This window comes from Magnolia sinica, chromosome 14 (genome assembly GCF_029962835.1).
Source record: "Magnolia sinica isolate HGM2019 chromosome 14, MsV1, whole genome shotgun sequence".
In the NCBI taxonomy this organism is placed as follows: domain Eukaryota; kingdom Viridiplantae; phylum Streptophyta; class Magnoliopsida; order Magnoliales; family Magnoliaceae; genus Magnolia; species Magnolia sinica.
The window spans coordinates 15,076,863-15,090,560 of NC_080586.1; the positions used below are offsets into that span (position 1 = coordinate 15,076,863).

At 34.8% G+C, this 13,698-nt stretch overlaps 1 protein-coding gene and 1 long non-coding RNA gene across 6 annotated transcripts; both read left to right on the plus strand.

Moving 5' to 3' along the window:
* The first annotated feature begins 1,642 nt into the window (after positions 1-1,642).
* LOC131225849 (uncharacterized) lies at positions 1,643-5,895 on the plus strand. 5 transcript variants are annotated; one of them, XM_058221444.1, is made up of 12 exons: positions 1,643-1,712; positions 1,823-2,470; positions 2,579-2,719; positions 2,811-2,864; positions 2,959-3,208; positions 3,282-3,353; positions 4,144-4,225; positions 4,353-4,445; positions 4,894-4,991; positions 5,081-5,153; positions 5,232-5,304; positions 5,524-5,895. In XM_058221444.1, exons 1-5 carry the CDS (start codon positions 1,710-1,712, stop codon positions 3,070-3,072), a joined length of 960 nt encoding a protein of 319 aa, XP_058077427.1. In that variant the 5' UTR covers positions 1,643-1,709; the 3' UTR covers positions 3,073-3,208; positions 3,282-3,353; positions 4,144-4,225; positions 4,353-4,445; positions 4,894-4,991; positions 5,081-5,153; positions 5,232-5,304; positions 5,524-5,895. The 5 variants fall into 5 exon arrangements, with proteins under 5 accessions (XP_058077427.1, XP_058077430.1, XP_058077428.1 ...); XM_058221447.1 differs by lacking the exon at positions 5,081-5,153; XM_058221445.1 differs by lacking the exon at positions 4,353-4,445.
* Positions 5,896-6,485: 590 nt separating this feature from the next.
* On the plus strand, positions 6,486-9,638 carry LOC131225890 (uncharacterized). The gene is made up of 4 exons (XR_009161604.1): positions 6,486-6,959; positions 7,145-7,293; positions 9,297-9,428; positions 9,534-9,638. It is a non-coding gene; the product is annotated as an uncharacterized LOC131225890 (long non-coding RNA).
* The last annotated feature ends 4,060 nt before the right edge of the window (positions 9,639-13,698 follow it).

The following is a 13,698-nucleotide window of genomic DNA, read 5'->3' on the forward strand; positions in this document are numbered from 1 at the left end:
TTATGTCAAACAGGTGCTGCGAACGGAAGTATATTGGGGTGACCCAACACCATGTGTTCTTGGGTGCTGTGTGGCCCACTGTGATGTATTTGTTTATCCACAGCCAGATGAAATAGATCAAAAGCTCAGGTAGCCCATAGGAAACAATGATGATTGAGGGCCCTTATTAAAAACTTCATAAGGTCATTTTCCCTTCTCCAAGTCATGTGACATTAACAATAGGTTGGATAGTAAATAAACAGTGGGTGTGGTCCACTCGAGCTTGGGCTTATTTATTTATTTTTTTGGCTCATGCCCTATAAAGCCAGTAAAATGAATGGAGGGCTAGAATATAAAACACATATATTAGGGTGAGTCCCACATTGCCCAATACACTGGTTGGGTGGTGCTGAAGTCACTATCCAATCTGTCCTGAGCCCGGATCCTTTGTTATTTGGTAAATAGGGATTCCCTGATTGCCTAATCCTCATTGGTCCATGTCACCACTCACTTTGAAAAAAAAGAAAACTTCGGACTCCAAACCAGCTCTGGCCGTGTGACCAGCACCACCATGTAGCCAGCCCACTTTTCGAATGTCATTTCCTCCAATGGTAGCAACCGCTGACATCATTCAACAATTCAAATCTTCTCCCACTCGATCTCATCCACAAATACCCACTTTGATGAGTAAAGCAAAAAAAATAAATAAAAAAAATCACCATCTATGCTGATAGTCTGTGTGATTTCATCCTCAAGTTCTGCACAACACAAGCTCAACAACACAGACCACTCCTTTCATATTTGTAATTCTTTGTAGTTGCATAGCAGCGACGTTGTAAATTTAATGAGAAGGAAACAAAGACATGCAAATACTTCCAATATTGTTAGAAATTGAAGTACACCCACTTAGAAAGTGGTTATATCAATTCATTGTAATCTTCTCTTCATTAGCCACATTTTGTAAGTTGTAACCTTCAAGATGTTAGAAACTATGGAACATCCCAATAGCTAGGATCTGGTGTACTTGTACAAGTTCTAACACTTATTGGATAATTTCTATTACTTACTGGCATGTTTGTCTACAAACCATTTAAATGCTTAAATGCTTCACATAGTAAATTATATACATAGCAATCCATTTACATATGTAAGCAATTTACCACATTTGTGATTTTGATCCAATTTACATATTCAAGTTACTTTCCCAAGTTGGTTCCCCCCTAGAAACAAATGTGAATGGCAAACCGTGACTTGTTAATATGGCCCAACGTGTGAGAATTGGTTGCATGATGGGCCCACCATCCGATAACATCAATGCACATGGGGCATAACAATTGTCCTAATCAGAGTATCCCCGATATTATCCATATCTCTAGCTTGGCGATACGGATAACACTGATAGTATCAAAAATTCTATGTATCAGCGATATATCACTACATATCACTAATGTATCGCCAACATTTTCGACGGTGTAAATTCCAAGTCTCTTGTATTGCCAATATTTTCGACTATGTAAATTCCAGGTGTTGCTTGTATCACTAGTGTATCGACAATATTTCAATAACATTGCAAATATGTTGATGTTACCAAAAATCTGTTTATATATGGACCGGAGTAATTTTTTTTCTTATGTTATCATCTAATTTTCTCTCATCATTTATTTGTCTTATAAACAGGATTATTATATTCTCATACCATGACATCATATTGAAGTGGTTTTTGGTATGCCATGGTGAGTTATTTTACCCTCTTTCAGATAATATTAATCAAATTTAGAATGATTTAATATACAATATTAAAAAGTTATGTGATGAACTCATGATTGTTTCTCATTGAATGTAGGAGAACATTCACTCACAAAAAGTCAATTATACTACTAGATGTGCACCATCAAAGTTTTATAATTTTATCAAGAAGGTGAATCTGAAGGATGAACATATTAAAGTGCTAGAAGATACTCCATTTAAAGGATTTATGCATTTTCCCAAGTTTCTAGTTCAACGCACATTTCTAAATACTATTCTTACTAGATGGGATGACGAACATAATTGTTTCCTCCTCGGAGGAAAGAGGATCTTTTTTAAACCCCAAGACATTGCCATCATATTGGGATTGAGTATGAATGGAGAACATATAGATTTGAGAAGGGAATTGAGTGCAAGTGAGAAAGAACTAAAGAAAAAATATTTTGCAAATGTTCTTCTCAAGAGAGAGTTAATAGAGGAGAATATTAAGAATTTGTTGGAAGAAAGTTCGGAAGAATCTATATCTGATTTTGCGAAATTGTTCATCTTGTATTTATTCAATACAATTCTTTTTCCAATCGCCAGCGAGACAACTCCTATATTTTTGTTACACTATGTGAATGAGTTGGAAAATTTGCATAGTTATGCATGGGCCACTGCCATTTGGACATTTTTGGTTAGGAGTATTTCTGAAAGCGTGAGGAAGAAGAAAAAGTACGTGAATGGATGTGTCATGGTTTTGGAAGTAAGTATTACTTCTTATATAAATGAGGTTGTTTTCAATCAACATATATATATATATATTTATATTTGCTTTGCATGTCTTTCTCATCAATGATATTGTTTTCAACAGCCATGGTTACACGAGCATATTATTCTTCCGTCATGGTTATCAACGAAGATGGTGTATCCACGTATTTTAAGATGGGTCGATAGCAGTTATCGACAGACGGGCACGCATAAAAAATTTTTAGACAATCTTATCTGCACACAGGTATATACATTTGTTAAAGAATTATTTATTTAAACATTCATCACTATTATGTCCAAGTGTACATTTATATTGATATATTTATCTCCATCAGATTATTGAAGATATAACCCCTACAAATGAGGAGAGTCACCTTTTACCTCTCACTGTAAGCATTTTATATTTATGTTTTTGCCCATTACGTAATTACCCCATGATTGCACACTTGAGATATATAAGTCTTTATTGTGATTGATATACAGGAGACATCAAATTCAATCAAAGAGATACGTCAGTGGTTAGAACCATACCTCGTGAAGATTGAAGAGAAAATAGTAAATATTCCTCATATAATGATTATTTTGTTTATAACATAGATTCTTGGTAATATAAATGATCTCACACTTGATCATATAAGTAATGGTTGTGATATTCATATAGGACGCCTCAAGTTCGAATAGAGAAATACGTCAATGGTTGGAACCCATACTTCTGAAGATTGATGAGAAAATTGTAAGTAAAATTTTATATATTTTTTATACATATTTTTAGATTATATAATTAATTTCACACTACTTTATATAAGGTGACTTCAAATACAAATAAAGAAATTCGTCAGTGGTTGGAACCTATACTTGTGAGGATGGAAGAGAAAATCGTAAGTACTTTTTACATAATGGTTATTTCATTTATATACATGCACATATTTCTAATTAAAAAATCATTTTGAAATACTTTATTTTTATTGCAGTTTATTTCAACTTGTATTGAATTTTATGCTATTGAAATAGGACCAGTCTATGACTCAGAATAGGAATCACGAAGAAAGCTTACATTACCAAGAAATGTTGAAGGAACGTAAACAATTATTGGAGGTGTTAAAGGGAATGCAAGATAAGCTAGATACACAGGCAGCACTCATCAGAGAGATATTTGATAAATTGACAAAGTCAGAGAAGAAATGCCATTATGCTAGTCCAATGTGTGAGACAATGGAGGATAATTGGATGGCAGCATGTAGTCCACAACTTTCCCCTCGTATAAATGTAATATCGGATACACCATTAGCTGCAAATGAGCCACATATTTTCTCTCCTATGAATGCAATGGCCACCAATCATGATTTTGTACTTGGAAGTCCGAGTTCCATAGTGAAGCGTGTGAAAGAGGGTGGTAGGATTAGAAATGCTTCAAAAGTCTTACAATCACCGTACATGATAACATATCATAAACGTAATACTAAAAGCAAAGTAAAATCACTTGATAATGATTCAACAATGGAAGAGAGGGCGGCTGGGCTTATGTTGTCTCAAGAAGAGGATGTTGCAATTAAAAGTTTCGTTCACATGACTGATTGCAAGTATGACACATAAATTAACCAGTTTATCATTATTCACTTACTTTCATTGTGGTAATTCTTCATACTAATACCCAATACATGTCTTTAGGGAGGATTCTTGTGGACCACTTTATGTCCTTCGAAGTTCATTAAACTTATTGATTGATCCTAGAGGATGGCTTGATGATGAGGTATATCCACATATACTGTTTTCATTCTCGTACTACCTCATGTAACAGCATATATTAATCTACTATTAATGGATACAAAGAGTATAATCATTTGACATATTATATATATATTTAAATTGTGTTTCAGGTTATAGACAAGTATAGTGAATTGCTGAAGACTCGACAAAATAGAGATAGACCGGATTTATTAAAATGTCATTTTTTTAATACCTGGTTTCATGTAAGTTTTTTCTATCTAAATGCGTAATGTTCATACAAATATTGATGTATTAAGTAAGCATTTTAATTTGTTCATGTTTGAACTATTTCAGTAATTTATATGTTCAAGGAGAAATGATAAGGCAAAAAAAAAGAAAAGTGAAGACACGGATAATAGTTTTAGTCATCAACTTCAACGTGTCTTTGAGACGATACCTTATGATTTGGGGAGTAGAGATAAAAATTTTATTTCTATGAATGAAGCATCACACTGGTACTTGCTCACTATTGATCTGAAGAAAAAAATATTTTTAGTTTACAACTCTATCAAAGGTCATCATACATCTAGCTACATCAACACAATGGTATGTAGTTGTTTATATGTTTCGATTTAAATTATTTTTTTGAAGTAAATTGTTTAAACTCGAATAATATGATTATGAGAATATTTATTTTTTTCGTTATTGCAGGTTACAAGTGTAAAGAAATATTTTTCAATACATGGTATACCCGATTGCGATACTTTTCAACTCATTATGGATAATGAATGCCCTCAACAAAAAAATTCGTATGTTTATCTTTGAATCACTTCTTTGTACGGATGTGTGTTGATTTTATTTTAATAGGTACTCACTTTTATTATTTTAATGTAAATAGGTATGATTGCGGTCTTTTCGTGATAAAATTTATGGATTGCTTGTCCCAAGGAGATAGATTTTATTTTAATTCGGTATTTTCACTTCTTCTTTAGGATTTTTCATTTATATATCATTTATGAGATATATTTATAGTCCAATGTCATGGTCAGGGAGATATGCAATTTGAACGAAAAAAGATAGCTGCACAACTTTTGCTTGGCAAGATAAGTCCATAGAAATAAGGTATTAGTTTCGATTTTAGTTTCCTACGAAGTTCAGAATCACAAACACTACTTACTTCTTACATTTCTTTTATTTCTAGCAGACATTATGAACTGATTGGGTTTATTGTGCCATTTCCATATATGAAACATTCATATACTTTTTTGATGTGAAGCAAGACTTCGAAAGTATGAGTATAACTTCCTATACTTTTGTGGCATGCTCAATGTGATATTGCAGGTGCACATGAGTTGGAGATGGCTAGTGTGGCTAAGGATGATACTGATTACTAGAATATGATTTTCTTCTCTTTTCGAGTGGGGTCTTTGTGTGGATTTTTCTAGGGAAGATATTACAAGCTAAAGAGATCGTGATTGTTTATCTCTCGTGATTATGTTCCATAGCCCTTGTTGTTTCTTTTTGCCCTCATGCTCTAAAACTGGTTTTTGGAAGAAGTTCATATGAAGAAGAGGTCGAGGGGCCTCAATGCCTATTCTGTATTTGCAGGCCTCGGATTTATTTGGGTTGCTCAGTTTGACATTGTATAGTTTTTTGTTGGTTGTTTGTTGTAACTCATGGCCTCAAACTTTTTGTTAGGTAGCTCTTTTATTGAGAAGTATATCTACTTGATACGATGTGTCATTTCTTATATGCCCGTGTCTAGGCTATATGATAGGTGAGGAACTTTTTATTTGTAGTGCCCACCCGAATGTTTGTACAATTTTTTCCTTACATATTTGGATTTTTATAGATGGTGTACTCTTACTTTATATATAAAAAAAAAGGTATGATTTAACATGTTTGTATAGTAGAATGTTGGCGACTATTTTGATACACATATGGTTGATCAATGCATCTATTGACATGTGAAAAAGGCCATGGCATTGTACAAGGGTGTGACTGTTTAAAGAATGTTGGGTCCTTACTCTTGCTCCGGTGGTAGACTCTTAGGAGTTTCAACACCTGGTCAAGGGTTTGAGTACCCATAGGTGGTGAAATTCCACTATGACATAAGTGTGTGGGGTATGTGTGCGTGTGTAAAAAAAAAAACAATGCAATGCTACGACGCTCTGTAAAGTTCCATTAACCGTTTATGGCCTATCCCAATGCCAATTTTACTTAATCCTATTTTAGAGTCAATTCCTCTATCATAATTTTGCTTCTCTTATCTTTTTACATTTTGAAGACATGAAATTATTGTAGGGCCTTTAATTAAGCCTTAGCCTTCCAAAGGTATGTTTGATTTATGTATGATCTGAATTCTTTTCAAATATTTGAAAGAGATAGGCAAATAATTCATTTAGGACCTTGTCTTTGAAATGCATTGGAGTTTAAGTCACAAATCAAGGTGATTGTGAGTCCAATAGTATTTGAGTTGGCTTCCTAGTGATGATGATTTGAAGGCCCTAATGAATAAATCCAATGAGAAGTCTGGTGGAGGATCTAGGAAAGGAAAGAACAAAGGCCACAACATGAAAATGTTACATCATATGCATAAATCTTCCAGGTATGTACATCATGCACGAAAATAATTAATTTATGTATGTTTTTATACTTTCACTACAACAAAACAAGGTTTAACCGATGCTTTGGTGGGATCATTTGCCAGCGCCAGGTAAAACCGGGCGAAGCAACCAGAGTACGTGGCACAATCACTCTTGGTCTCCCTCTCTCAGGTCTCTCTCTCTCTCTCTCTCTCTCTCTCTCTCTCTCTCTCTATGTCAATCTCGCTCTCAATCTCTCTCTTGAGATCGAGTATATTCAATGTTGAAACCCTAATTAGGGAATTACATGTATGATTTACAAGGGCATGTTTGAGTTGAGTATAGGGTTTGTGCGCGTGTTTTGCTATGAAATGTAGGGTTTATATAGGTAGAGAAAAGGAGCAAAGAATCAAGCAACCCCTGTTGCCGGAAAAAGAGATGGCATAGGAGATCTCTCTTCTCGTCAGATCTGCTGAGATGGGAATGAGATCTCTCCTCTTCTTTAAAGCTCATCTAGTAAGCTCAAGTACATCTCTCTCTCTCTATCTCTCTCTCATTGATTTCTTCTCTTAACCCTTCAAAAGACAGTTGTTATTAACTAGATCCTGACCTACTTCAGGATGAAACTGGGCTAGGCCCCACCCCAGATTAATCTAGTATAAAATGGTGGAAACATGGTATATGTTGGATATCAAATTATACAGAAATAATGCATCCAAACGTAGGAACTGCACCTTTAATTCATTTGGTGACATATCCAAACATAATTTTTATCTTCAACTTAAATCTGCTGCTTTTATTGGCTTCATTATTCATAGGTTCTGTATGATGTTCTGTCAATGAAGATTTTCTTGATGTGTTTGCTTAGTTTTGTAGGAAATTAAACTGCCAATTAGTTGCAGAAAATGTAACGTGCGATATTATTCTTTTCTCGAATAAAAGAAAAGGAAAAAGGAAACGAATGAAAGAAAAGAAAGCGTGAAAAATAATTGTTACTGTGATTTACTTACTATAGGAAGAATTCAAGAAAAAAAATATTAGATTGACAGTTTACATGTGACTGTTTACCCTCAGCTATTTCTGGTCAGATTTACTGCAGAAAGAAAATTAACATTTTTAAGACTACTGCAAATAATATATAGGTTTTCATCCCTGAATTGAGATAAGTCGCATTGTTGTTTGTAGAACTACTCTTTCTGATATGATATCTATGCATGAGTTTCATGCATCAACATGGATTTCGATAAAGTAATTTTGATTTTTAAGGTTGAAAATGGAAGAAATATGCAAACTGAATTTCTTTACTTTTCACCCTTCAAAATTGTTATTTAATGTGAAAAAAGTATGTTGATGATTGTAGGCTGACCTGTAGATTATCCAATCTTTTTATCCACATGCAAGGGATCACTATTGCATAACTCTGTAATAATGTATTTCTCTAAAAATTGTCTCTTTGTTTAAATTTGCTTATTTATTTATTTTTCTTTTCTAAACAGAGAAAGATTCTGGCAAATCTGTAGATCGGCCTACGCTCATTACGATATACTCTCCCTAATTCCAGAGACATTAGAAATAGGACCCTTATCCTTAAGGACAACCCCATCCACGAACAGGGTATCCATCATGATTAGAGTGTCGGTGCCCTAATGCAGTTAGTAGTTTGTAGATTTGGTGGCCCTTTTGTACAGTGTTTTTTTTTTTTTTTTTTGGGTCCTGGCTCGGTGTATTCTTTTCCCACTGTTTTTGCCTAATAAAATTTTCATCTTTCAGAAAAAAAATAAAAATTGGTTAAAATAAGCATGACTACATTTTTATAAGGGCTAAGAAGAACATAAAATATACCTTGGTTTCAGATCCACATCCAAGTGATCACCATTGCATAGCTCTGTAATAATGTATTTCTCCAAAAAAATGTCTTTTTATTAAAAAAAAATTTTTTAAATATTTTTTTTTCCGTAGTGAAAGATTCTGGCAAATCTGTAGATCAGCCTATGCTCATCAAGATATATTCTCCCTAATTCCCCTCTCAGATCGCAATTTCTTGATGAAAATCATGACATAGAGGAGAAATTTAGGTATAGAGCACTTTTGACTTTGTGTTGACATGACACATGTGCACTATTTACTTTATCATCATTATCTTGTCCTAGCTATTTGAAGCCATATAAACAATTTACTTCTTTTGAGGAACGTATGAAAATTCCCCAACTCAAGCTACATGACTTCATCATCTTCATCATCATCTAAGCCTTATCTCAAGAAATTGGGTTTGGGTACACAAATCCTGCTCATCATTCCACTTTATGAAGTATTCAAAGAATGTCTAAAACACCCATGTACAATGAATGATAGAATAGTAAATAAACATTTAGTTGTCAAATGATGTTGATTCTGTTCAAGCATGATATCATTGTGTTTTGCCACCTTTCATTTTGATTTCATTCTAAGGGAATTATACATTTTCACATAATTTCATTATATAATATCTGACTTTAATTTTTTGACTATCCACTGTTTAATATTGCACAGATTTGGGACAAGTGAGAGACAGTGGGTTGAAGCCCAAGTTGAAAATGCTAAGCACCAGGCTATTCTTGCGGCACTTAAATCTCAAGTATCATCTGATGAAGCTCACATTCATCATGATCTTCATTCTCTTCGGTAACTTTCTTCCTTTTCCTAGTTGTTCTATTCAGCCATCCACCTTGGTACTGAATTCTTTTAGCTACAGTACTGCCAATTTTTATTTTTTATTTTCGGATTTAGGTGCTTCTTTTCACTGGATGATATTCCTGGCAAGCACTCTGTGGACATAATATGTCTAGCTGATGATCATCACAGATTTATTGTTCTCCAAATACATGTACAAACCAGTGTTTGAAATAGCACACCCATAGCGTTTACATAGTATACTGTAGCTATACCGCCTTCACATGCATACAGATGCATCTTTGCATCCAAGTCAGGATCTGGCTAATTGGTATTCACTTTATGCTTTCTTTGCAAAGGTATATCAGTACAGGAGATTTTTTACGAGCTTGAGGAAAGGAGACTTATATCTAGAGGCAACTGCAAATTTCTGGTGCTTATCATCCAATGTTCATCATCAGCTTTCTCACTTTCAATTTCCCGTCTCCATTGATAAATCTGTGAACTCTTGTTCCTCCTCTTAGATGGGCAGAAGTCTTAAACTTCTTTTTTATAATATATTTGTAGGCAATAAACATTTGGAATTGATAGTTTCTGATACCTGGGGATGTACTTGGTTTTGCTATTAGATACATTTCATTGATATTAGTAGATTTACATGGTATTTTTGCATGGTATGCGCTTGTGTTTTTCATAGACTAAAATTGAATATTGAGAATATCTTCGAGTGTGTATAATCAAAAGTATTCAAGCCACTGGTGGTGGTGAATACAAGAAATTCGAACCCTTTCTTGAAATATGTGGTAATACTCACGGTTTCTCTTTTACAGTCTCCATGAATCTCTATGGTGTCTGATGGCTACATCCTACCAATTATGCCATTCAATGTTGTAATTTTTCTCATTAACCATCTACTTTTTCCAAACACACAAACTCTTTTTATTTTTCTTTTTTTATTATCAATTTCTGGGGGTTTTGGATATGAATGTTTTAATTAGGCTAGCTATGTATTGACTGGATTCCCTTCCCTCTCTCTCTTTCCCACCCCCTACGCCCCCGATTCCCTTCCCTCTCTCTCTCCTGGCCCTCTACTCCCCTGATTCCCTTCCATCTCTCTGTCTCTGCATCTCATTCCTCTCACAAATCTCCCAAGTTTTGAGATTGCTCCAGGTTTTGAGATAGCAGCGAGCGAATAAGGTCTCAATGCTCTCTCTCTCTCTCTCTCTCTCTCTCTCTCTCTCTCTCTCTTTAAATCTTTAATGGTTTTGTTGACTTGTCTGGATTTGGGGTTTTACAGGAGGAGATTCACTGGATCATTTGCTTCCTTGGATTTCTAGGGTTTTGTTGCTTCTATGCTCCGTTTTGAATATAAGGGAAGGTACATGATCTATAGTTATCATTATTCTTATCAGCATGATTTGTTCGATTTCTAGGGTTTTTTCCTTATGATGGGAGGTACAACATGGAATGCGAGTTTATCACAACATATTTGGTTGATCGATTGATTGCTATTGTTTTTATCAAGATTAGATAATTCAAGAGTAGGTTCTGCTCGTGTCATCTACCCTTTCTGTTCCTTGGCTTTTGCTCTCAACAGCCACACACTCCCTCTCCTTCATCCCTTTAGAAAGCATGGGGAAGTCATATCCCACTGTGAGCGATGAATATAAGCAGGGAATTGAGAAATGCAAGAGGAAGCTCAGGGGACTCATTGCTGTGAAACATTGTGCCCCCATTATTCTCCAATTGGCATGGCACTCAGCTGGTACTTACGATGTTAAGATGAGGACAGGTGGTCCATTTGGGACAATTAGGAAGCCGGCTGAGCTTTCTCATGGCGCCAACAATGGCCTCATCACGTCCCTCTCTGTGTCATAATCACAAGCAGATTGACTACAAGGAGGGTAATCAAGAGCAAGAATTTTAGAATTTTCCCTTTTTCTAATATTAATGGAGTCTGGGTGTGTTCCTACCATCACCAACACATGTGGTCACCCCATAGTGTATTCGACTGTATTAGCATCTAGAGACACATCTGTTAAGTGGGTGCTTCCCTCTGCTACAAGTGGCTCTCACTTCAAATCCTGACCGCCCAAATTGTGAGACCCACAATAGATTGTTTATAGGACAAAAAATCAGATTAATTAGATAATTCAATCTTGACTTGTGTTCTGTTTCATCTGGAACCCACAATGGATTATGCTTTATATATTTTGTTTCATTTCCAAAATATAACACATCATTTTCCTAACAGAGTTCAAAATGTTTCAATTCAAAATAGAACACATCATTTTCCAAACAGAGTTCATAATATCCAATTTTAACTTGTACATTCAACAAACTGCATTAAAATTTTGGATAGAAATAAAGTTGATTACTGTTTTTACTTCCTATCTTTGATTTTCAAACATGCCCTAAATTCATTTTGCATGAGTGCAGAGAGTAGGTTGTATCCATTATGGCATGACCTCTACTCATGAATGTTGCATTTTTCACTCTGCTATATAGGCTACATATAGATAATACAAAAACTTGTATGGAGTAAAATGGATGTATGGGATTTAAAAATGTAAATCTTATCACTATTCTTTTTTAAATTAATAATCAATTTTCATATATTACTTTGTTAATGTTATTATTGGGGTATTGGATGAATTTAAATAAAAATAATGAAAGGATACTTTGTAACATGATTCTTACTGAGTAGATGGCTTTTCCAGCACACCAATGTAAGTTATTATATTTTATACCTAACATTTTGAGTGTTCTCTCTCTCAACTGAAATAGAGAATGATCAATCTAATGAGGGGAGAATCTGAGTTGGAGAATGCAGAAGAAATGATCAACATGAAGCAGAGACAAGCTTTGTAAATGCATGTATTGGATGTAATGCATCCAAACCAACACCATTTGAAGCAAACTGTGCATCATGAGCTACAACTGTTATTGCCACAACAAATGGATCAATATCAGCATCAGAATGCAATGGGATAGTAATTGAACCAATTTGTTGACAATCAAGAGGATCTCATGCATCAGCGACACGCATTCGCTGCACAGGAGCTCCCATCCCAATACTGTCACTTACCTGGCATCCAACTTAGAGGACTGCACACTCATGCCTCCATTTTAAAAGGTTACCTAACCTCATATATATAGAGGTTGAGAAAAAAACAGATGAGACAAATAATGTAGAAATCTTCCACCTACATTTGACCGAGACCATGCTGTGTCATCTTTGTATATTTACATCTCAGTACCTTTTTAAATTATCTTTTCATTAAGATACGATTTCCTTAATCTGATGTGATCTTCATATATTTACATCTCAGTAACTTTTTAAATTATCTTTTCATTAATCAGTCAAGTACCTTGCATTACTTTTCTTAACTTTGTAGGTAATCTTTTCTCAAATTACAAAAATGCCTGTTAAAATGTGTAAGAGAATTAAAAATGTTGCTAAATCCAATTATCAACTAATGAGGTGTAATAAAAAAAAATCTAAAAATATATATAAAGTAAATCCTAAAGAGTTTTTTCTCCACACACATTGTCCATGGACATGGCTACTATTTTGTTTTATGTAGGTCATGTTATGATGTATGTCCATCCATTTTTTAGATCATTTTAGGAAATGAGCCCAAAAATAACACCCTGATCCATAGCCAAAGTGGTAGACTGAGTGAAAGATACCTCGTTTCAACACTGAGGTCTTAGTATCGATCCATGGGGCTGGCTAACAGTTGAAGTGTCAACTGACATTGGAGTGTACTCACAAGCTAACAAAAAAAAAAGACAGATTAATTAGATAATTCAATCTTGATTTCTGTTCTGTTTCATCTGGAATCCATTCTATCGAAGTACCAAGGCCATACAACAAGTTCTAAACTAGCGCAGATCAGATGGTCACGCGACTCAATGATCCATGACCCATAATGTTTGATCGGTGTGTCCCACCATGGATGGAACACCATTTTCAGATCAAACGGTTTGGACAGTTTTACCCCTATAATTGGCATATATGATCCTGTTCACATCTGCCATCACCAATGCTCTCTTCTACCATCCATTTCTAGGTCCCTGATCAAATGGTCAAGATAGCATTTCTAGGTCCCTCATCAAACGGCATATCTGATCCTGTTCACATCTGCCACGCCTCCTACATCAGATGTGCATGTGGCACATGTGATTCATGCAAACATGCATATAGAAGAAACTGTTCTTCAGGTGCATCGAACTAAGGACAAAGTAAATTAACCTTTTTACAAAGACAAGCAACTAT

Coding starts and splice junctions, on each gene's coding strand:
- LOC131225849 (XM_058221444.1), top strand. Junction 2,720..2,810: donor ACAATCTTATCTGCACACAG/GTATATACATTT, acceptor TATCTCCATCAG/ATTATTGAAGATATAACCCC. Junction 2,865..2,958: donor GTCACCTTTTACCTCTCACT/GTAAGCATTTTA, acceptor ATTGATATACAG/GAGACATCAAATTCAATCAA.